Source organism: Onthophagus taurus, chromosome 8 (assembly GCF_036711975.1).
Source record: "Onthophagus taurus isolate NC chromosome 8, IU_Otau_3.0, whole genome shotgun sequence".
Classification (NCBI taxonomy): domain Eukaryota; kingdom Metazoa; phylum Arthropoda; class Insecta; order Coleoptera; family Scarabaeidae; genus Onthophagus; species Onthophagus taurus.
Window position 1 is genome coordinate 3817042 of NC_091973.1, and position 24307 is coordinate 3841348.

Here is a 24307-nt window from a genome sequence, read left to right on the forward strand (position 1 = left end):
CTCGTCACGTATGCTCTGCCGTTGTCTGCAAAAAAAATCTAAAGAAATACGTGACTTTCGTCAACCAGCAATCAGTTTTCAAGCGATTTCCAATCGTTGTACCAACGAAACCGGATAATTAGCACGATGTCATCGTCAAAATCAAGTGTGGACGATATCTTAGGAGGTAAAACGCCGAACTCAATTTATTTTTTTCATTGTTTACATACCATCTGGTGCGACATTTTCAGTCAAATACGTTTCAAAAATACACGTACACAACTACGCACAATTTTTAATACCTTTTTTTTTACTTTTCCATTTTCACATTATTTTTTTTGTTTCACAAATTTACTTTAGACAATTCTTCAGAGTCTTGGGTTCATATCGGATCCAGTTGCGGTTCTCAAGGTGGCGGAACCCCAGGATCTGTAACTCCTCAACTCAACCCAGAGGAGTACATCCGGCTTCTTCGTGAAGCTCAAAGGGAATCCAATTCATCATCTGCACGCGTCTCGCCACGCAGTAGTCCTAAATCACCTCCAAACAGCCCAGTTCAAGGAACTCCACTTATTATGGAATGGCAATCCTATTATCTTAACACTGAAATTAAAGATGTATGTATAGATATAGCTTTAGTTTCAAAATTTTGTTATTATTTTTGTTCTGTGTAGGATCCAGAAATTTTTTGTGATTGGAGTAGCCGTCCTGATCAACAACCACCAAAAAATTGGACATTTAGAACACCAAAAGCTGATGTTTTGAGTTTACGTTATGCCAAAGTGGGTAATGATAGCGTATTTTCTCGTCGAGGTCTCTGCACGTTATTCCTCACGAATTTGCTGTCATTGCTGTTGGGTACTGGTGTAGGATTGTGGTTGAGCAAATACGGCTTTTTTGTGCCAGCTGTAAAGGTCCGTTAAATAGATGTGGGTTTTTTTGTGGGGGTCGGAAATGGGAGGACTGTTGCCGTTTTTTTATATACGCCTATGTGATTATTTGTAGTTATGGCTTGTGACTGTTGCCTTGTGAGGAGACGGGGATTTTCTACTCATGGTCATAATGAATATTGCTTTATTTTATACTCCTTAAAAAATGATTTCGTTTCCGTTTTCTTTTAAGAGTTAAGTTATAAAAGTATATATATTAAAATATAAACAAAAAAATAATATATGTATAAATATTTGCCGGACGTATGAATAAATATATATGTATATTCATATTGTTTCGTTAATGTTTTCGTAACGAAATGGAATGGATAATATTTTTTAATATTTGTATTATATTTAGGTTTTTTTTGTTGTATCATAGTAATGGAAGTTAAAAGTTTATAAAATCAAGACGTTTCAAATAATTTGTAGACTTAGATTATTGTACCTATCTTTAAAGAAATCTCAAGTAAAAAATTTTCTAATTCCAATCATCTTTTCATTTCTATTAACCCCTTTTATTGATTAAAAAAAAAACAATTCATTTCTTTTTACAAGAAAATTTTAATTTAAAATTAGTATCACAAAAATTAGTCTGTCAGGTACATGTCAGAAAGTATAAATCTTTTTTTTAAGGCACATTAACGTATTGAACACAATACTGGAATTTTTTACACAAAGATGTGTATCACACAAGTCCAGAACATTTAACTGCAAAGCAAAAAATATATTTTTTTAAGTAAATTTATTGGCTACATAGCTGCGGGCGGAGGAACCTTCTTCATTGCACGTTTGAAACCTTCAATAATACAGTTTCTGAAAGAAAAAATTAATAAAAATATTTAAATTAATATTTAGAATTTTTTTTTTATTAAATGCATCCATTATCACTTTATTTTTGAACAAAAGTTGTAGCAAATTTCATTCTTAACAATATTGCTCCTAATCACTTTTGCTCTCAGATGCATAAATATCCAGAAAAATACGAAAATTTGCTGAATTTTTTTTTTACTTGGGATTCGGGGCGTGGGAAGAAGCCTATTCTGCTTGAAGTTTAAGGAAGAAACAATCTCCCGCCATAAGTATTGTGCGTAATACTTGAGGCGGCCGACGTCTTCGAAGTCGGCCGAGATTATTTCTTCCATAAACTTGTTAATTGTATCACTCGGGATTCGGAGCGTGAAACCAAGTCTAACTTGATCGAAATTTATGGAAGAGCTAATCTCGGCCGACTTCGAAGACGTCGGCCGTCCTAAATATTGATTATGGCACTTGGAACAAAAGTTGTAGCAAGTTTCATTCTTAACAATATTGCTCTTAATCACTTTTGCTCTCAGATGCATAAATATCCAGAAAAATACGAAAATTTGCTGAATTTGTATTTTTACTTGGGATTCGGGGCGTGGGAAGAAGCCTATTCTGCTTGAAGTTTAAGGAAGAAATAATTTCGCGACATAAGTATTGTGCGTAATACTTGAGGCGGCCGACGTCTTCGAAGTCGGCCGAGATTATTTCTTCCATAAACTTGTTAATGGTATCACTCGAGATTCGGAGCGTGAAACCAAGTCTACCTTGCTTCAAATTTATGGAAGAGATAATCTCGGCCGACTTCGAAGACGTCGGCCCCAACACTATTTAGTTCACGACAGGGCGGCCGACGTCTTCGAAGTCGACAGAGATTATTTTTTATATCACGAATGTCATGATAAAACACTCAGGATTCGAAGCATACTACAAAAAAACTTTTAGAAAAAAGTTGTGGCAAATTTTATTCTTAACAATATAGTTCTGTCTCACTTTTTCTCTCAGATGCATAAATATCGAGAAAAATATGAAAATTTGCTGATTAATAATAATAATAATAGTTTTATTGAATAAGTATGATGATACATTACTCTCGTCAATAATATACAGTTCGTAAGACACAAGATATTACATATCCTTCCTTACAACCCATTCACAACCCAGTATTTATACAGTGTGTCCCCGGATAGGTGAAACGACTCTTATAAAAGGTAAAATTTTTTCGATATTAATTGTCATCTTTTGGGGTTTAGCCCTGCTTGATTAACGACTAATTTTGAACATATTATCAATTATTAAAAAACAAGTGAGCCTTGACAGTGAAAGAAAAACTCTTTTTGTGGCAGGTAAAGTACCTTTTCTGTTTACAGTACGTGAAAGTGTTACTAAGAAGTTTTGTTCAGAATGAAAAACTATGGGCATATGCAAATTTTCGGATTGATCGGCCTACTTTGAAAAAATCCATATCAAACAATTTTATTTCTAACAAAGACTGCCATGGAGAAACAAAATTGCTTTCCTGTCACTGTTAATCTCTCAAATAGGAATTTAGTAAACTTAAAGTGTTTTTTAAACAGAATGTTAACATTACAGGAAAAAGTTTACGTGATTCAGTGTTATGGAACCGGGAAAAAACCGATTATTGCTTCATTTTGTGAAAAATTTCCAAATACTGCAATTAAAAGAAGTACTTGTTGGCGTTTAATCAAAAGATTTCTTACAGCAGGAAGTATTCACTCTAAGAAAAAAAAATTATGATGAAACTGATTAACTATGATCAACTGTTTTCCTTTGTGGGCGAACACACACTTAATTTCTTGTGAACATTTTCAGAATGGTTTGTTTATTTCTCCCTAATAATCTGAATCTCAAAACAAAAAGTCGTAATAAGGTACTGTTGACGAAAATAATAAACAATAGGTTTTATCAACGTAGGCTGATGAAAATTTGCATATGGCCATAACTTTTCATTCTGAATAAAATTTCTTAGTAACATTTTACCATACTGTAAACAGAAAAGGTACTTTACCTGACACACAAGAAGTTTTAGCTTCAGTATCAACACTCACTTGTTTTTTAAAATTTGAAAATATGTTCAAAATTAGTCTTTAATCAAGCAGGCCTGAACCCCAAAAGATGACAGTTAATATCGAAAAAAATTTACATTTTATAAGAGTCGTTTCATCTATCCGTCGACACACTGTATATTAGGAAAGTTCTTGTCTGCAAGGTATTTCTCAGTAGAATACTAATTTGCGTAGTTTTACAAGTTATTAATGGTATCACTCGGAATTCGAAGTGTGAAACCAAGTCTACCTTGCTCGAAATTTATGGAAGAGATAATCTCGGCCGACTTCGAAGACGTCGACCGTCCTAAATATTGATTATGACACTTGGGGCGGCCGACGTCTTCGAAGTCGGCCGAGATTATTTCTTCCATAAACTTGTTAATTGTATCACTCGGGATTCGGAGCGTGAAACCAAGTTCAACTTGCTCGAAATTTATGGAAGAGACAATCTCGGCCGACTTCGAAAACTTCGGCCGCCCTAAATATTGCTGAATACTGCTTCTAAGCGACTACTTAGCACTAGATACTCCTTAAAGATGACTAAAGAAACAGTGAACACACAAAATGTTGTTAATTTTTAAAATTTTAGGATTAGAAATGCTGTAGATGACATTCCAAGAGACAAAAATTATTTATTAATGATTTTTTTTACCGGAATATATCCAAGTGATATAAATAAGCACCAACATGTCCGCAATCAAGATAACGGACGGTACATCCGGGCCAAACTTCTTCAAGCGCACTGACACCCTGTTTTGGAACATACGCATCTTGTGTAGCACAGATTGCGATGATCAGTGAGGTATCAACGGGTACATCAAAGTTTTTCAAATGAGTGCATTCATCCATTAGGCCTCTCATGAACCAAACCGCTTCCTTATCGCGGACTTTCACTTCCTGTAGATTGTTAGACACGATGGTAATCAGATGTTTCAGGCTAGAATTGAGCGCTCTGGCGATTGCGTCAACCGGCAAAATTAGGCTCGGTGATGACACTTTGGTTCTGTGCGCTTCGTAACCAGCTTGTCTGGTTTTCGAGACTAGCTCATAAGGCGTGATGTAACATAACTCCGCTTTGTGTTGTTCTTGTATTATGGATTTTATTATGTAGTTGAATTCTAAGTTTAAAAAGATAAGAATATAAATGTTATGAAAATTTGAGTTAAAAGTTGAAATTACCAGGTATTTGCGCGAGTCCGCAAGAACAAGCGTCATCGACGATTTTACACATTTTGGCTAATACATCAAAATATTTGTTGTTAGAAAAGTACTGCTTTTGTAGGTGGTCCCAGTCTATAGCTTGACTCATTACGCCCTAAAGATTCAAATATTAATGTTATTTTTATGATATAATTTTTTTTAATAACAATTTATATTTACCTCTGTGAAAACAGATGATGCAGTCGACCAAGAAAGGCAAGGGACGAGTACTATAGGTTTAGGCCAGCTTGTAGCCGCTAAAGAAGCCATCTACAATACAAAATAAATACCCCCAAACGTGATCTAGTCCTGAATTTTACCTTTTGGTACGTAGTCGGTATTCGCAACGAATCCAATCCGAAACCGGAATGGACACACTCGCGCGAACTTTGAGTAACAAACAAAAACATTAAGATAACTTACGTGACCTCCCATTGACAATCCCGTTACGCCCAATGGGCCGTAGCCTAAGCGTTCGCACCAATGCATTAAAGCCATGCATTCCAGTATAAGACAACCACCCATTACGAATATATCAGAAACGTTAAATAAGCATGAGCGTACTTGTTCCTTCGGTTTGCGATAACCATAGAATGGATTCTCGAGGATAATTGACCCAATACCTTGTTTTAGAAGTGGTTTTGCCATTATGTGACGACGTTTCCAAAAATACTTGAAAATATTTTTTTAATTAATATTAAAAAAAAAATAATACTGCAAAATCTCGATATAATGGACTAATATAGGAAAGATCTTGCTCAACACTAACATTAGAACTAACACTAGACCTAGAACTAGAAACATTCGGCTTTAGCCGTCTTAAGAGATGAACGGCTAAATCCGTATGCTTCTAATTCTAGGTCTTGTGTTAGTTCTAGTGCAATATTAGAACTGATACTAGACCGAGAACTAGAAACATTCGGGTTTAGCCGCACGTCTCTCAAGACGGCTAAACCCGAATGATTCTAGTTCTAGGTCTTGAGTTAGTTCTAGTGCAATATTAAAACTAACACTAGACTGAGAACTAGAAACATTCGGGTTTAGAAGCACGTCTTTCAAGACGGCTAAACCCGAATGATTCTAGTTCTAGGTCTTGTGTTAGTTCTAGTGCAATATTAGAACTAATACTAGACCGAGAACTAGGAACATTCGGGTTTAGCCGCACGTCTCTCAAGACGGCTAAACCCGAATGATTCTAGTTCTAGGTCTTGTGTTAGTTCTAATGCAATATTAGAACTAATACTAGACCAAGAACTAGAAATATTCGGGTTAAGCCGCACGTCTCTCAAGACGGCTAAACCCGAATGATTCTAGTTCTAGGTCTTGAGTTAGTTCTAGTGCAATATTAGAACTAATACTAGACCGAGAACTAGGAACATTCGGGTTTAGCCGCACGTCTCTCAAGACGGCTAAACCCGAATGATTCTAGTTCTAGGTCTTGTGTTAGTTCTAATGCAATATTAGAACTAATACTAGACCAAGAACTAGAAATATTCGGGTTAAGCCGCACGTCTCTCAAGACGGCTAAACCCGAATGATTCTAGTTCTAGGTCTTGAGTTAGTTCTAGTGCAATATTAGAACTGATACTAGACCGAGAACTAGAAACATTCGGGTTTAGCCGCACGTCTCTCAAGACGGCTAAACCCGAATGATTCTAGTTCTAGGTCTTGAGTTAGTTCTAGTGCAATATTAGAACTAACACTAGACCGAGAACTAGAAACATTCGGGTTTAGCCGCACGTCTCTCAAGACGGCTAAACCCGAATGATTCTAGTTCTAGGTCTTGTGTTAGTTCTAATGCAATATTAGAACTAATACTAGACCAAGAACTAGAAATATTCGGGTTAAGCCGCACGTCTCTCAAGACGGCTAAACCCGAATGATTCTAGTTCTAGGTCTTGAGTTAGTTCTAGTGCAATATTAGAACTAACACTAGACCGAGAACTAGAAACATTCGGGTTTAGCCGCACGTCTCTCAAGACGGCTAAACCCGAATGATTCTAGTTCTAGGTCTTGTGTTAGTTCTAGTGCAATATTAGAACTAACACTAGACCGAGAACTAGAATCATTCGGGTTTAGCCATCTTAAGAGACGTGCAGCTAAACCCAAATCTTTCTAGTTCTAGTGTTAGTTCTAGTTTTAGTTCAACAAAAATGAAAAAAATCGTTCTTAATTTATACATCATATAGACAACTTGGGGTATACCCCGAATTTTTATTTGGGGAGTAATAACCAGAGTTAGATTCTATTTATGAGCATTAATATTTATATTTCCATTATTTCCAAAGTCCATTCTAGCAAGCTCTGTTATATTATTCGCCAAAAATGATTCTTACGTGATCTCCAGTTCCAGCTAAATGAATACAAACTGGACGATAAGGTTCGTGGATCCATTTTTTGGGTACGATCATTTGAAAATAAGCATCTTTCACTTCTTCATGAACAATATCAGGTAATTGTAAGGCAAATGGCGACTTAAACTTGCCATTGGTTACATAGCAATCAGTCCAAGTTTCTTGCTATTAAAACACACACAATTAGTATAGCACAATATGGTTAAAAAGATATGGTTATGTAAATCAAAAATAAATGAATAATAATTAATATTTACGCTTAAGACGTCGATCTGGTGATCGCGATCAACTAAACCGAAGCAGGTATCACGGTTAGAAATGATTTTGCGAAATTGCAAAAGTCTGAAATTGAGTGTGTCAAAACATAACCTAAAATATTTTGAAAAATCGATTTTTTTACTTACCTAATTATACGATCGGGGTCTCCCCAACCTTTAGTAAAGAACTTTGAGAGCAACATCTTTCTGTAATAAATATCAAGACGACTCACGGGCATTATTTACGTTGAATTAATGCTTTGACTTTCTGACATAAACGTCCAAGAGGATTTTTGGGTCTAATGATTGTTGTCAACCGGCATTTGTTTTATTTCAAAAATGTAACGGAAAATTATCCACAGCCTACTTTGTGGGATTAACTGTGAATTTGATAATGAATTGATTTAATAACAAATAAACATTTATTTATAATGGTCACCTCCAAATAACAATTTATATTTAGATTAGATATTTTTAACAAGAATAACAAGTTCAAATTAAGTCGCAAATGATCATTTTTAAAATTATCAAATAAAATAACATCAATTATTAGAAATAAAGTTTATTATAATATATTTCACCTCACTTTAAATTCAAATAATACACATATTTTCGTAATTTATAAATATAAATGCATAAAACTATAGTATAAGATTATAATGCAAAATTTTTTTTTTTTTTATTTTCGAATTCTTGATGAAATGAGATTAAGCATTTGAGGATTCTTCCTGAACTGAATTTTGGACGTCCGTCATATCTTCATCAGTATTATCAGCGGTGGCGTCTTCTCCATCGTCGTTTTCTTCATCTTGATCAGATCCCTCATCATCATCTACCCCATTATCTATACTGTCGGGTAATAAGAAATAAGAAATAGGATTTATCCATAAATCATCTTTTATAGCTTCAGCTACGTCGTCCGAAACTGGATCTGAATGATCAGTAAACCATGCGAAAAATGTTTTTTGTTCAAACGCTCGTTTACGAGACGTTTTACTTTGGGTGTGTTTATCCTGGGTTAAATTGTAACCGTCTTTCCATTTTATTTCTGTTGATGTAGATATTGGTTCCGCTAAAATAATAAATAATTAAAGATTTATTAATGGAATATATAGATTAACATATGCCAGTGAATTGGCACTCCAAGATAAACAAGATGGAAAGATCACAGCAATGGAAAAATGAAGAAATAAGACTCAAAAGGTGATAATCAGCAAAATAGAGAGAAAGCAACTAATCTGGTATGCCCACATAATTAGAAATTAACATCACACAATAGGAGGAAAGAATAGCAGAAGTTGGGAAGACTCTAGCAGATATAAAGGAATTAGCCAAGAACTTGAGGGAGTGGAAAAAGTCAGGCATAAGGATCAGGAGAATAAAACATTTATTAATAAAATATTTCTTTTCTTACTTATTGAAGCTAAATGATAATCTTTAGTCAAGACTTGGTTCTCAAAGTAGGGGTTTTCTTCAAAATAAAAATGTATTTTATAACCAGATTTAATATCATCATAATCTTCAATTTCTATTTTTGTCATGTGATGTAAACAGTCTTCATCGGAGTCGCTTAATAAAGCCGATAAGTCTGGATGATTTGCAAACTACATAAAATTAAGAATCACAATACACTACTTGTAATTAAACGTGTTAATAACGAAAATAAAGGATACTGCGGTGACCCAAAAGTGTGGTATTTTATTGATTAAATCATTTCGTTTGGAATACAGTGGATTCCTCAACAAGTTGTATTTTTGTTCGATTTTCAGTATTTCATCACTTGCTTGTGCGTTTAAAGCGTCTATTTCATCTTGACAGGAGTCGACTTCTTCGAGGGCTTTTTGGATTTCCTCGTCGTTGTTGCCCCTTTCGAGACTGTTTTCGTTACTACCTGTGTCTCCGATTTTTTTCACTTTTCTTTGACTCGACATGTTGCTAATATCCTACTATAAAACACGATTTCGATCTCTAACTGTTAATTTGAACTTTATTTAAACGATTGGACACAAACACGTGCGATTTGTACCTAGAGAGTGCCGGAAAGTGTTAATTCTTGCGCATCTACTACAACTGGTGGTTGTCAGGCAACTTATTATACATCACATAACTTTTTATACCCTTGTTAAAAGAATCAGTTTTGCTGTATAAATGAAGAACGTTACTACAAAAATGAATATTACCCGAAAATTTTAATACTTTAATTATTAATTTTAAGTTTAGGCAACCCAATTAACATTGTTTTGTCTATAAAAAATTAAAATAAGATAACATTTATATTTAGTATAATTTTAATTGTTTGTTAAATATATGATAAGGTTGTTGTGTGAATAAAAACATAAAGAGATATATAATATAGAACTTTATTGTTATCAATTCAATGATGAATACTCATAAACTTACAATAAATGATTTAACAGATGGATAGAAATAAAATAATGAGCAATAGTGAAACCTCTCAGGACGAGCGTCCAATACTAAAATCGATAGTCCAACATTAAAATAAAAGCTAAGTGCCGTGCCCCATAGTTTGTCCTCCCATTTGACTCCTAGTGGTCGTAGCGTAAAGCTGCTGCTGAAAGTTGTGATATTGCTGTGCGTAGTTAGGGTCGGCGGTCGTCGGGCCGACGAAGGCCGAGTTCTTAAAGCTATTGTTCTGTCCCATCGACGGTGGAAGTGGCTGGCTAGCGTCCGGAGCCATGCCCATGGGGCTGCCCTTCGGGCCGCTAACGAACATCTGAGGATTGGGCTGTCCAGGATTGAACATCCCGTCGGGCGCGCCGCCCGCCGGGCCGTTAAAACCCATCTGCGGCGGCATCCGCATCATGTTCGGTGGCGGCCTCATTCGCATCATGGGCATCATCCCGGGCATACCCATCCCACCCCCCATCATTGGTCCGGCGCCATTCCCTAATGGTCCTCCCATCATTGGACCCGGACCCATCGTTCCATCGCCCATCGGTCCTTCCATGTGGCTCATATGAGGAGCGCCCATAGGGCCACCTTGCATAGGACCATTTGCGGGGCAATTCGGGAAGTACTGCATATTTTGCGTGGGCATTTTATTGTCCATATTAGGGATAGGCGCCGTAAAACGTTGCAAAAAGTCGAGACTAGGAGGCCCTCTCGGGCCGGGAGCGTTGCCGACTTGCGGCTTCGCCGGCAAGTATTGTATCGTATTCGGGGCGCTCGGTTTCACTTGAACGTTCGCTCCGTTGTAAGGGTTAGGACCCGGCGGTCTGCCGATCATTCGAGGCATCGTCATGTGATTAGGAAAGGCACCTGTTAGTTTCGGAGATAGAGAGCGTATCGGCCCCATCGGCGACGGCGAATGAAAACCATGCGCATGCGGCGGCCCTTGCATGGGCATTCCCATCATACCCGCCGGTGGTTGGTCCATCTCGTTCATGCCGTGACAGTTCCCCAGGTCCATCATGTGCATCGACGGCGAACCAAAGTTCATCATTCCCGGCCCTTGGCCGCCCTGTCCGTTTAACGAGCTAGGCACGCTATTTGTCAGCTGCTGGCTCATTTGCGCCAGCGACGAAATCGGGTCGAAATGGGATACCTTTGGGTTTCCCGGCATGGCACTCGTACAGTTCGGGTTCAACGGCACGTTTTCACCCCGCACGCAACCGTAACCCGGCATTTCATGCGGAGGAACGTTAAATGTTCCCATTTTCGATCCTGGAGAAGCGCTCGGACCCGGGAACCTATTCGCATCCATCATATGTGGACTTGGAGTTGGGAACAAATCACTTTTTAACGGATCTGACGTCGGACCTGGCACTGTTTGCGGACTTAATCCCGGTGCCGATCCCGGACCTGGACCGCTAAGTCTTGGCGTTTTATCACCTAATAAAGTATTCTCTTTTAATCGTTAAGTTACAAAAATAAAGAAAATTTTAATAATTTAAGTAACAAGATTTACCTGATGGTGTAGTAGGCGTGTGAGGGCTAGGAATTTGAAATCGGCAACCTTCCGATGTTACACCAGGTGTTGAAGGAAACCTTGGTCCAACATCCATCGATGTCGGCGTGTTGGGACACGAGCCTCGAGTGTGTGGCAAGTCTGGAGTATTGTTAAAGCCACTGTCCATCGTTGTAGGCAGAACCCTGCTTAATATAACCGCATTTTATCATCATACAAGTGGAAGGGGTGATAATAACCTTTTTCTACGAACTACATGGTATCAATTAACAAAGAACAATACATAGATTTTTTTTAGCGAAGGAATGTGATATGTAGTTTCGACGAAATAAAAGAAAAACATGATAGATTAACAAGAAATAGATTGTGTTGTAATACATACGGTGGGGATATCATATTTCCTTCTTTTAAACTGGTATTTGGTTGTTTCTGGATTATAAGTTCTTGTCCTTCAAACGTATTCAAATATTGTATCTGTTGGGGCGATGGCACGGGCATTAGGTTTGGCTCCTTTGAGACGGCAGGGCCTGGTTGCGACGGTGGATGCGATGACGATGTAAGCATTTGTTTTTGTTGGGCTATTGATTGAAGTGTACGACCAAATATTCCATCTACAATAAAAGCGAATTAAATTAACGAAAAAAATTTTTTTAAATAATAATTTTTACCTGTATTTTGTTGATGACTGCTTGTAGTGGGTTCGCTAGTACTGCAAGTAACGGTAGGAGAAACATGTGATGAAACGGGTGTCCCAGGATTACTGTGATTTAATCGAGGTGGTTGTGGTGAATCCTGCGACGTAGGGCTCATATGTCTGTTTGGTAAACCAAACGGTCTACTAGGATCCGCGGGCGAATTGAGTCCGGAGGATGCCCTTGGAGAAGGAAGCGAAAGGTTGGAGGTGGGATTGTTGGGAGACGCGGGACTAGGGCTTTGCAACGCGATGGGGACACTGGCAGATCTGGGAGTTTGATGATACGGCGGTGGGGGTCCTTGGAGGCGTGGACCGGTCGTCGTTGAAGGACCTCCTCCCCTCATTACTTCTCTGTGCGGTAATGAGGAAGGATTTGAAGTGTTTGGGGGCGGAATTTGGGTAGGTTTCGATGGTTGAGACGTGGCGGGAGGTTTTTGGTTGTCAAAAAATTGATTTTGGAGTTTTTGCCAGTCGTTGGGAGGTTGCATGTCGAGAACTTCGTTGGCGGGTGTTCCTTCCATATTTTGATCTTCCGGGAAGAGGATCTGGTGGATTTTACGAATGGTGGCTAGTTGTACTTCGCGATGTTGTCTCTGCTGAGGCGTCAGATTTTCGTCAGGCACTTTAACGCCCTGCAATGAGGGCTGTACGTTTGCTAAGGAAGGGGAGCAAGAATCCATGTCCGGAACGTCGGGCAAACCGTTACCAACACCCTCTAAATTTTCGAGGTGATGATTGTTTTTCTGTTCCCAACTGAGTTCGTTTTCGGTTAAAGCAACCATATCTTCTAAACTATCCGTGCCCAGAAAGTTATCGAGGGATGATTGTGTTTTTGGACCTAAACCCGGACTTCTCGTACACCCTTTGTTTTTCATCATAGCGAGATTGTTCAGCCACTGGGCGGGGTTTTGTCTATTAAATTGTGTCGCTTTGAATGGATTCTTTTCTAAATATTTTTTCGTCCCTGGCTGAGCACAGTGGTAGGCAATAATGGAAGGATAACGTCTTTGTAAAACTTCTTCGGCGCCCGAGTTAGCTAACGTTGTTGAGAATACGAATATCTGGCTCTGTTGTTGCATGTATTGCACTTCCATATTGCTGGATTTATTTATTACGTTACTGGCAAGCGGTTGCACTCCGTCGGGAGGCGCTGGGAGTGGTGCGGGGGCTGAGGAAGCAATATTTAATCCAAAAGCGTCTCCGCTTATGGGTGGGATACATTCTTCTGTTTTTAAAGGGATGTTAGGGTTGTCTGTACCGGAAGATGTTTCCTCCTCCGTTTTCCTTTCGTTATGTAACGATCCTGTATTTGTGGAACCAATAATGCCTCCGTTTTTAGTGATTGGTCTTCCTGGTTCTTTTTTAACACCACAACTACTTCCCGTTGGATCATCTTCCTTCTTGACATGAACGTCTGTTCCGGTTGATTCTTTATCGGAACTACCAGGTTCCTCCTTGACGCCGTCCGGTCCCTTCTCAGATTTTTCTTTGATCATTTCACAAAGTATAACTTTACACAGTCAACATGTCAGTGAATCACTTTTATTAAAATTGTTATAAAAGTACAAGTCCTTGACGATTTCAATAATTACCGATACCGTAATGTTCGGGATATAAGGTTACGATTCAATTCCGTAAAATCGTATTCCTTACCACATATGTTCTAATGTTTTTATTTGCATTCCTTCATTTTTTATTTTCATCTCTCTTAACCAAATTTGAACAGACGCACAGAGGATATTGTGCCGTTTAGGTTTGTTTTTCGCGTGGGGACGCGCGCCGAATACGATCGCGCATCGGAAATCCTACCGTCGACGGTTCTTTTCTCTTTTAAAATCGTCTCCTACATGATAATAAAAACTTTTAATAAAAATCTCACATCACAAAATGCCAAACTGTCCACACGCGTTGCTACCAACGTTACACCAAAATACCTATGCGGAGAAATACTAAATGTTACTATATTCGCTACTATTTTTTACGTCTAAAGACCGATTCACACGATCGTTTACTTTACGTTTATAAACACATTCAAATTTACTTTATTTCATCTTCTCATCTTTCTTTATTCACTAATTTTTATTATTATACTATTATTATTTAACTCACTATTTTTATTTTACCTACTTCTATTTAAATTCCAAAGATGTCGCTCTTACATAACTTTATAATAACGTGACGTCACGTCAACCACATTCTAATTACTTTCAAACTTATATATTATTAATCTTGTCTCAATTTGTCTTCATTTGTTCAGAGATCTATTCAAAATTGTTTCTGGCATCAACCTCACACCTCCTAAGCTGACAGAAAACTCAGTGTGAGGCTTTTTTTATGTAATAATAATAAATTTAGAAGTACAGGAAGTGGTGAGATTGGCGAAGTCGGTAATGAAGAGACACAAAGCTGGAAACTAAGTATTAATTGTTTTATAAATATAGATTTTTGTTTTAGCCGCCTAAAACACAACGATATGGTGTTACCATCACTAACTGTGAGATAAGTCGTTTCACGACGAAGATCTATAATTAATTTGTTCAGAGATGTATTCAAAAGGTTTCTGGTAGCAACCTCACACCCCCTAAATATGAGCAATTTGTCTTAATTTGTTCAGAGATGTATTAAAAATTGTTTCTGGCATCAACCTCACACCTCCTAAACTGACAGAAAACTCAGTGTCAGGCTTTTTTTATGTATATAAAGGAATTACTAATGAGAAAAATTTTGAAGTACAAATCGTGGTGAGATTGGCGAAGTCGGTAATGAAGGGACACAAAGCTGGAAACTAAGTATTAATTGTTTTATAAATATAGATTTTTGTTTTAGCCGCGGAAAACACAACGATGTGTTGTTACCATCACTGTTTGTGAGATAAGTCGTTTCATGATGAAGATCTATCATTAATTTGTTCAGAGATGTATTCAAAAGGTTTCTGGCAGCAACCTCACACCCCCTAAATATGAGCAATTTGTCTTAATTTGTCAATTTGTTCAGAGATGTATTAAAAATTGTTTCTGGCATCAACCTCACACCTCCTAAGCTGACAGAAAACTCAGTGTCAGGCTTTTTTGATATATATAAAGGAATTAGTTATGAGAAAAATTTTTAAGTACAAATCGTGGTGAGATTGGCGAAGTCGGTAATGAAGAGACACAAAGCTGGAAACTAAGTATTAATTGTTTTATAAATATAGATTTTTGTTTTAGCCGCGGAAAACATAACGATGTGGTGTTACCATCACTGTCTGTGAGATAAGTCGTTTCATGATGACGATCTATCATTAATTTGTTCAGAGATGTATTCAAAAGGTTTCTGGTAGCAACCTCACACCCCCTAAATATGAGCGATTTGTCTTGAATTTGTCTTAATTTGTCAATTTGTTCAGAGATGTATTAAAAATTGTTTCTGGCAGCAACCTCACACCTCCTAAGCTGACAGAAAACTCAGTGTCAGGTTTTTTTTGATCCTAGATAAAATTGAAAATGCGGAGAAGGAATGATTCAAAATAGGTCTAAAATAATAAATTAAGTATTAATTGTTTTATAAATATAGATTTTTGTTTTAGCCGCGACAAACACAACGATGTGGTGTTACCATCACTATCTGTGAGATAAGTCGTTTCATGATGAAGATCTATTATTAATTTGTTCAGAGATGTATTCAAAGGATTTCTGGCAGCAACCTCACACCCCCTAAATATGAGGTTGCTCCTAGAAAACTAAAACATTAACAAATACTTCCAGGCAGAAATTTTTGCAATCAACAAAACAAGTCAATTAAGTTACTCTTAAACATCTAATCGACTTTTATCAATACACTGCTAGATATAATCGGAGTAACTGCATTTATTAATATGGGTCAATCAAAGTATACCTTAACGGGTAATATTCTTATCGCAAGAAAGAATGATTCAAAATATATCTAAAATAATAAATGAAGTATTTTTTGTCTGAACGTAAACGTAACGTGTACATAACGTAACTGTTATGATTCACTAAGCTTATAACGTCATCTGAAAAAAAGAGAAAAAAGTCGAATATTTCTTCTGTTCTCCTATATTTATTTATACTCCATAGGTATTTCGATTTGGATCGTGAATAAAAAAACGATCCACAAAACTTGTGTTTGCGGTCTGTATTTAACGTTGTTTTAATTTCTTACATTTCGAATTTATTTCGATTCGAAATCGTTTTATAAACGGGTAGCGATCTCGCTTACATACGCAGTTGTTTATCAGATTATAAATATCATTCGAGTTTTCCCATTCAATAATTTTACTTTTCCCTATCTGTATCGACCGTTTATTTTGATTGTATAATTTTAACTCTCGGCGTCCGAGGTGTATCGTAAATTTATTCTTTAAATAAATTTCGATTTTTTTTAATTTTTTATAAATTTTTTTTTGAATTTAGCGCGTTTTTTGTGGTACCAACTGGAGGTAAAAAAATTTAAATTTCAATTTTTTAATTATTTATTTTGTGTATTAATAATAATTTCTAAGATAACATCATCAATTGAGAAAAATTCGGTGCTGCTGAAATTAACGCCATGTTTCATTTGGTTAATGTCTTTCCATTTTTTATTTATGGGGTAACATGGAAGTGAAATGTTTAAAAATGTTTCATTTTTATGAGACACCTTTAAAACCATGTAGAAAGTGTCGCCATCTTTGTTGTTGTTAACCCAACTCCAAATGTGGAAATTATTTGGTTTTTCGTTTAAAATTTTTACGATAAATATTTTATTAAAATAATTTATAACATAAGTGTTGTTAACATCATGAATATTTTTTGGGAATAATTTAAAGGAGGAATTAAAATATTGGATAAGCGGCCCGGTGTGGTTTATTTGAAAGTGTTCTAAAATTAAATTGGAAGAGTCAATCGGATTCGAGCAACTTTGTTCGAATGGGCAAGAAATAAAGCGGGCTTCATCATCAACTCTGTTAAGGTTTTCGAACGAATTGTGGCAAGATATCGATGATGACGCGCCCAATCGGCTATTTTTATATGACTTTTTAATCGAATTACTTCTTGAAACGGTGGGACTTCCATTAAAAATTTCCGTCGATGATAACGATTTTGTTTTTAAGCTATTATCGCTTAATCCCAAATTGGAACTCGTATTATTTGTTGATAAATTATCAACGGACGATGACTTCCCCACCAGTTTCGCCAAAAATTTGTTTGCGTGAGCGTGAGTAACTTTTATATCAGGAACTTTAATTTCCTTTTTTTGTGGAATTTTAAATATTTGTTGAATTTTATTGTTTCGAATGTTTCCGGGTGTTTCTTTCAATTCAAATATTTCCGTAATTACGTTATAAATCTAAAACAAAAGTATTAATAACAAAAAATTAAAAAATTTTTTAACTTACCTGATCGGCTAATAAAGATCTTCCTCTATTTAAACGATTTCTACAAATTGGGCACCTTTCGGTTTTCGATCTACAACGAATACAAATTAAGTGGCCGTTATCACATTGATACGAAGGTGGTCCTATTGTATCTAAACATATTGGGCATTCTAGAAATCCGAGGATCGATGAAGTACACGCCGTTAATTTTTGAAAATTTCGTGGCATAGGTCCACTACATATCGTCTAAAAAAATTATAAATAATTAATTTAGTATTGAATATACCTTCAAGGTTGCTTTCAAAGTTAAGAAAAAAACGAAATGCATTAGCGTTCTGTGAAGGTCGAGTAGGACTATTACGCGGTTTTAAAATTGTTCTTTTCCGTTGCATCTATTGTAAATATCGAGATTATTTATGTAATTCCCACGAAACGATTTTTTTATTTTCCGTTGAAACATCTTCCCCGCGTCATTGTCTTGCGGAGTGTTGAAGCGAGAAGCGACGATGTGGCTTAAACGTAAACAAGATGATGGTATGGCCAAGGCCATCGAAGGTCATCCGATACATTAAATAGAAATCATAAGGTATTCGAACCGAAGACGCTATAACCGGACCTTGTTTTGGAGGTAAAAAAGGAAAAAAGTACCTACCTCTGGGGAACACAAATCGTCTACGCCTGAATTCCAAAGAAAAAGAGTGACGTTGGATGTTTTCTTGACTAAACTGGCGATGTCCGAGATCTTCTGACCGAGAACGTCTTCTCCGTTAACTTCGAGAAGACAGTCTCCGTTCATTAAACCCGATTTTTCGGCTGAAGAACCAGGATCTATGGAAGTAATCCAGGGATAGGGATCCCACTTGCTTCTGGTTAAATGAAACCCACAGTTTCCAGTTTCATCTTTTTCTATGAGCACTGATTTAAGGGACGGATGTCGGGCGTCCGCATCAGAGAGCATTTTGCTCCGTTCTGATTGCAGACTTAGCCCGTTCGAACGGAATCAAGGTTCTCAGAAGACTCGTCGGCCTTCCATGGTGTTTAACACATATAGGTTTGCTGCCGCTCCCGCAACCTTGGATCAGTGAAAACAAAACGCTTCGAAAAATAAACTTTATTTAAACACGTAACGCATAATGACACATCCTGACGATCGCCGATTAATAATAAAAAAGTAGCGATACCAATCCGGGATTCGAGGAATTTTCCGGGTATACAATAATGTGGTAATAGGCAGTCGAAGGTCGTTCGCGACAACCACGAATTTAGTTATACATTATTTTTTTGTTAAAAAGTTAAGTCTACAAATTAATATATAACTGTTAACTAAATATCTTACCAAGTAGATATAAAACGAAAAAATTTATTTAAATCACTATAATTTTTGCACTATATCAAACTTTTTCTTAAAGTCCATAGACTCTTTCTTCGGATCGAATTTCTTCTTCGACGCCAACGTGGCCCTCAACTCAGCTGCCGTCATGTTGAGATTAAGGGGACCGTTAGCTTCTTGGTTTCCCTTCTTATTTTCTTCCTTCGGCGATGACTTCTCCGGCGTTTTCGTTACATCAGGTCTATCCTCGTCGTCTGGATCGATTACCAACAACTTCGTTTCGTCTTGTTCGGCCTTAATCGCTTCAACCACCTGTTTGTGCGTCTTATTTGCGATTGGGACACCGTTCACCTCCAAGATTCTGTCGCCTTGTCTTAAGCCGGCTGCTTCAGCCGGAGAATCCTTGTCTACTTTGCCGATATATTGACCCGACTTGCCTTTTTCGGCATGTAAGTTAAAACCGTAACCATCGAAGTGGTCCCGTTTGACGATGTGACACAAGCGCGCGTTATTACCATTTATCTTCGACATCTTCTATTTTTTCAGTTTATTCTTCTTTTTAATAATTTATTGAGGTTGTGTTGAATAATTTTGACCACGTTATGCACCTTTTGGCATGTTTTGATTACACTTGCAGCAGGTGTACTGCTGAATCGACTCACTCCCGGCAGGTAGAAGTGGTAACTGGTCGTGTCGTTTCGGACTGCGTCAGTTTTCTCCTACCACTGTGTTACCGCCGCGGCAGGAAATTACCTTATAACCGAAACTCGTCAATTTTTCCCGTCAAACTTTTATTTAAATATGCCATTTTTTAATAAATTCCATTGTGCGATAAGGAATTATTTATACACGATAAGTTACGCAGTTCGATGCTATCTAAATCTTTTTCAATCCGTAATAAAAAAATTACACTACGGTTTTGAAAAAGTTTCTAATGTTTTGAACAATTCTTTTGAAACGCGAACAATGGTAAATCAGCTTCTGTTTCCTGTTCGTTTTGATAAGAAAATCGTTTCAGGCTTGTTTATGTATGCGTTCAAACCAAGATTGAGGTCACTTCATGCAAAAACATTAATTTGTTTGCCCAAAGTATTTCTTTTACTGTCGCAATAAATTGCTCAACTTTATTAAGATGTTTTCGTTTACTACAAATTGATGTTAATTTATCACAAGACAAAACGTGCAAAGATTAATTTATTTACTGTTCACATTTGTATTCTCACATTTATTACAACCAGATGACTGTCATTTATATTTATCAGTAATTTAGTACGATATTATATCGACCTTATTAGACTTATTATATTATTTATATGGTCATAATAAATTTACTGTTATTGGTATTACGTTAACTCTTGCTTCTTACAAAATTGATTTTGTCACTTCTCACCAATTTGCAACATTTTAATTTAATTTATATGACTCATTCAATTAACAACTTTAAACTGCAATCGAAGCAATATTTCGTTTGCGTTACTTCGTTATAAATTACGAAATTTTATTTAAACTTTGTAAATTTTTTTTTAATATATAATTATTAAGGAATTAGTCAAGGTAAGTAATACTATGTATCCGATGTTTTATGAGACAATTAGATTGCACAACAGGATGTTAGAAGCATTAGATAATCAAACATTATACAGTTGTTCCCTCACATAGAAATTAAGTAAAGATTTTTGCACACTGAACTATTTCACATTCTTTTTGCAAATTGTAATTCGACCAGCTTCATTCCTGATGTTTTCTTGGCTACAGCAAATTTAAACATTTTAAACTTTAACTATTACCAACCCGTTTTGAAAAATAACTTTTAGTTTTTGAGAAAATAATATTTGAAGTTTTGATAAAATTTTCGATAATTTCGCTATAAAATTAATTTCTTGAAGGATCCTTGTGGAAATATCACCAATTATTAATTAAAGTATCCTCTTTTTAATGCAAAAAGCCGTTTTGAAAAATCACTTTCAGTTCTTGAGAAATAAATTTTTGAAATGATCGACAATTTTTTCGAATTTTTTAATTTTCGCCGAATAAGTTTTAAAAATTCGTATAAAATCCATTTCTTGGAATATGAGTTTGAAAATTTCCCAAAGTGTTAATAAAAGTGTCCTCTTTCCAATGAACCAACCCGTTTCGAAAAATAACTTTTAGTTTTTGAGAAAACAATATTTGAATTTTTGATAAAATTTTCGATCTTGCAATTTTTTTCGATAATTTCGCTACAAAATTAATTTCTTGAAGGATCCTTGTGGAAATATCACCAATTATGAATTAAAGTATCCTCTCTTTAATGCAAAAAGCCGTTTTGAAAAATCACTTTCAGTTCTTAAGAAATAAATTTTTGAAATGATCGAAAATTTTTTCGAATTTTTCAATTTTCGACGATTAAGTTTTAAAAATTCGTATAAAATCCACTTCTTGAAATATGAGTGTGAAAATTTCCCAAAGTGTTAATAAAAGTGTCCTCTTTTCAATGAACCAACCCGTTTTGAAAAATAACTTTTAGTTTTTGAGAAAACAATATTTGAAGTTTTGATAAAATTTTCGATCTTGCAATTTTTTTCGATAATTTCGCTTTAAAATTAATTTCTTGAAGGATCCTTGTGGAAATATCACCAATTATTAATTAAAGTATCCTCTTTTTAATGCAAAAAGCCGTTTTGAAAAATCACTTTCAGTTCTTGAGAAATAAATTTTTGAAATGATCGATAATTTTTTCGAATTTTTCAATGTTCGCCGATTACGTTTTAAAAATTCGTATAAAATCCATTTCTTGGAATATGAGTTTGAAAATTTCCCAAAAGTGTTAAGAAAAGTGTCCTCTTTCCAATGAATCCACCCGTTTTAAAAAATAACTTTTAGTTTTTGAGAAAACAATATTTGAAGTTTTGATAAAATTTTCGATCTTGCAATTTTTTTCGATAATTTCGCTATAAAATTAATTTCTTGAAGGATCCTTGTGGAAATATCACCAATTATTAATTAAAGTATCCTCTTTTTAATGCAAAAAGCCGTTTTCAAAAATCACTTTCAGTTTTTGAGAAATAAATTTTTGAAATGATCGACAATTTTTCGAATTTTTCAATTTTCGACGATTAAGTTTTAAAAATTCGTATAAAATCCAGTTCTTGGAATATGAGGTTGAAAATTTCCCAAATGTGTCCTCTTTCCAATGAATCCACCAGTTTTGAAAAATAACTTTTAGTTTTTGAGAAAACAATATTTGAAATTTTGGTAAAATTTTTGATGTTGCAATTTTTTTCGATAATTTCGCTATAAAATTAATTTCTTGAAATATCCTTGTGGAAATATCACCAATTATGAAATAAAGTATCCTCTTTTTAATGCAAAAAACCGTTTTGAAAAATCACTTTCAGTTCTTGAGAAATAAATTTTTGAAATAATCGATAATTTTTTCGAATTTTTCAATTTTCGACGATTAAGTTTTAAAAATTCGTATAAAATCCACTTCTTGAAATATGAGTGTGAAAATTTCCCAAAGTGTTAATAAAAGTGTCCTCTTTCCAATGAACCAACCCGTTTTGAAAAATAACTTTTAGTTTTTGAGAAAACAATATTTGAAGTTTTGATAAAATTTTCGATGTTGCAATTTTTTTCGATAATTTCGCTATAAAATTAATTTCTTGAAGGATCCTTGTGGAAATATCACCAATTATTAATTAAAGTATCCTCTTTTTAATGCAAAAAGCCGTTTTGAAAAATCACTTTCAGTTCTTGAGAAATAAATTTTTGAAATGATCGATAATTTTTTCGAATTTTTCAATTTTCGCCGATTAAGTTTTAAAAATTCGTATAAAATCTATTTCTTGGAATATGAGTTTGAAAATTTCCCAAAGTGTTAATAAAAGTGTCCTCTTTCCAATGAACCAACCCGTTTTGAAAAATAACTTTTAGTTTTTGAGAAAACAATATTTGAAGTTTTGGTAAAATTTTCGATGTTGCAATTTTTTTCGATAATTTCGCTATAAAATTAATTTCTTGAAGGATCCTTGTGGAAATATCACCAATTATTAATTAAAGTATCCTCTTTTTAATGCAAAAAGCCGTTTTGAAAAATCACTTTCAATTCTGGAGAAATAAATTTTTGAAATGATCGATAATTTTTTCGAATTTTTCAATTTTCGACGATTAAGTTTCAAAAATTCGTATAAAATCCAGTTCTTGGAATATGAGGTTGAAAATTTCCCAAAAGTGTTAATAAAAGTGTCCTCTTTCCAATGAACCAACCCGTTTTGAAAAATAACTTTTAGTTCTTGAGAAAACAATATTTGAAGTTTTGCTAAAATTTTCGATGTTGCAATTTTTTTCGATAATTTCGCTATAAAATTTTCTTGAAGGATCCTTGTGGAAATATCACCAATTATTAATTAAAGTATCCTCTCTTTAATGCAAAAAGCCGTTTTGAAAAATCACTTTCAGTTCTTGAGAAATAAATTTTTGAAATGATCGATAATTTTTTCGAATTTTTCAATTTTCGACGATTAAGTTTTAAAAATTCGTATAAAATCCACTTCTTGAAATATGAGTGTGAAAATTTCCCAAAGTGTTAATAAAAGTGTCCTCTTTTCAATGAACCAACCCGTTTTGAAAAATAACTTTTAGTTTTTGAGAAAACAATATTTGAAGTTTTGGTAAAATTTTCGATGTTGCAATTTTTTTCGATAATTTCGCTATAAAATTAATTTCTTGAAGGATCCTTGTGGAAATATCACCAATTATGAATTAAAGTATCGTCTTTTTAATGCAAAAAGCCGTTTTGAAAAATCACTTTCAATTCTTGAGAAATAAATTTTTGAAATGATCGACAATTTTTTCGAATTTTTCAATTTTCGACGATTAAGTTTTAAAAATTCGTATAAAATCCAGTTCTTGGAATATGAGTATGAAAATTTTCCAAAGTGTTAATAAAAGTGTTCTCTTTTCAATGAACCAACCCGTTTTGAAAAATAACTTTTAGTTTTTGAGAAAATAATATTTGAAGTTTTGATAAAATTTTCGATGTTGCAATTTTCATAGAGAACTTGCAAAATTTGCTATAAAATTAATTTCTTGAAGGATCATTACTCTTTATAGACATTTAAACTTACTAACTCTCTGTTAGTTAGCAGACGATTAGTTAGCGCAAGGTTAGTTAGCACAAGGTTAGTTAGCACAAGGTTAGTTAGCAGAAGATTAATTAGCACAATATTAACAATATGTAATATAATATAAAACCGATAATCTACATTTAGTAGATAATCTGAAATAGTAAAAATATATCTCTTTATGACGCATCTCTAAAGAATGCGATATTTAAAATAAAACTTTACAATTAGAGAAGAGAGAGTTAGAAAATGCCTTATACCAAGACACAATAAATATATAATTTAAATTCAAGCGATGAATT

The 24307-nt window shown here is 35.0% G+C and overlaps 6 protein-coding genes across 8 annotated transcripts; 1 reads left to right on the forward strand and 5 right to left on the reverse strand.

The window, feature by feature from the left end:
- Positions 1–6: 6 nt before the first annotated feature.
- Positions 7–1399, forward strand: LOC111425302 (BCL2 interacting protein 3). Of its 2 annotated transcripts, none has more exons than XM_023059247.2 (3): positions 7–166; positions 352–596; positions 654–1399. In XM_023059247.2, exons 1-3 carry the CDS (start codon positions 127–129, stop codon positions 900–902), a joined length of 534 nt encoding a protein of 177 aa, XP_022915015.1. In that variant the 5' UTR covers positions 7–126; the 3' UTR covers positions 903–1399. The 2 variants fall into 2 exon arrangements, with proteins under 2 accessions (XP_022915015.1, XP_022915014.1); XM_023059246.2 differs by having other exon boundaries at positions 9–166; positions 340–596.
- Positions 1400–1452: 53 nt separating this feature from the next.
- Positions 1453–7996, reverse strand: LOC111425289 (protein ABHD18). Its single transcript, XM_023059228.2, has 8 exons — positions 7740–7996; positions 7593–7677; positions 7318–7500; positions 5405–5653; positions 5162–5251; positions 4961–5096; positions 4434–4899; positions 1453–1724 (listed from the first exon to the last, which is right to left on the reverse strand). The coding sequence occupies exons 1-8, from the start codon at positions 7829–7831 to the stop codon at positions 1661–1663; spliced, it is 1365 nt and encodes a 454-aa protein (XP_022914996.1). The 5' UTR covers positions 7832–7996; the 3' UTR covers positions 1453–1660.
- A 142-nt stretch (positions 7997–8138) lies between these two features.
- Positions 8139–9665, reverse strand: LOC111425297 (NAP domain-containing protein SET). Its single transcript, XM_023059241.2, has 3 exons — positions 9266–9665; positions 9007–9196; positions 8139–8664 (listed from the first exon to the last, which is right to left on the reverse strand). The coding sequence occupies exons 1-3, from the start codon at positions 9521–9523 to the stop codon at positions 8300–8302; spliced, it is 813 nt and encodes a 270-aa protein (XP_022915009.1). The 5' UTR covers positions 9524–9665; the 3' UTR covers positions 8139–8299.
- Positions 9666–9936: 271 nt separating this feature from the next.
- LOC111425275 (BCL9 domain-containing protein legless) lies at positions 9937–14137 on the reverse strand. 2 transcript variants are annotated; one of them, XM_023059205.2, is made up of 4 exons: positions 12189–14137; positions 11903–12131; positions 11521–11708; positions 9937–11444 (listed from the first exon to the last, which is right to left on the reverse strand). In XM_023059205.2, the coding sequence occupies exons 1-4, from the start codon at positions 13708–13710 to the stop codon at positions 10099–10101; spliced, it is 3285 nt and encodes a 1094-aa protein (XP_022914973.2). In that variant the 5' UTR covers positions 13711–14137; the 3' UTR covers positions 9937–10098. The 2 variants fall into 2 exon arrangements, with proteins under 2 accessions (XP_022914973.2, XP_022914974.2); XM_023059206.2 differs by having other exon boundaries at positions 11521–11705; positions 12189–14136.
- A 2530-nt stretch (positions 14138–16667) lies between these two features.
- LOC111425288 (uncharacterized) lies at positions 16668–18592 on the reverse strand. The gene is made up of 3 exons (XM_023059226.2): positions 18223–18592; positions 17592–17816; positions 16668–17542 (listed from the first exon to the last, which is right to left on the reverse strand). The coding sequence occupies exons 1-3, from the start codon at positions 18526–18528 to the stop codon at positions 16682–16684; spliced, it is 1392 nt and encodes a 463-aa protein (XP_022914994.1). The 5' UTR covers positions 18529–18592; the 3' UTR covers positions 16668–16681.
- A 74-nt stretch (positions 18593–18666) lies between these two features.
- LOC111425304 (Na(+)/H(+) exchange regulatory cofactor NHE-RF1) lies at positions 18667–19884 on the reverse strand. Its single transcript, XM_023059248.2, has one exon. The coding sequence runs from the start codon at positions 19429–19431 to the stop codon at positions 18943–18945; it is 489 nt and encodes a 162-aa protein (XP_022915016.1). The 5' UTR covers positions 19432–19884; the 3' UTR covers positions 18667–18942.
- Positions 19885–24307: the final 4423 nt, after the last annotated feature.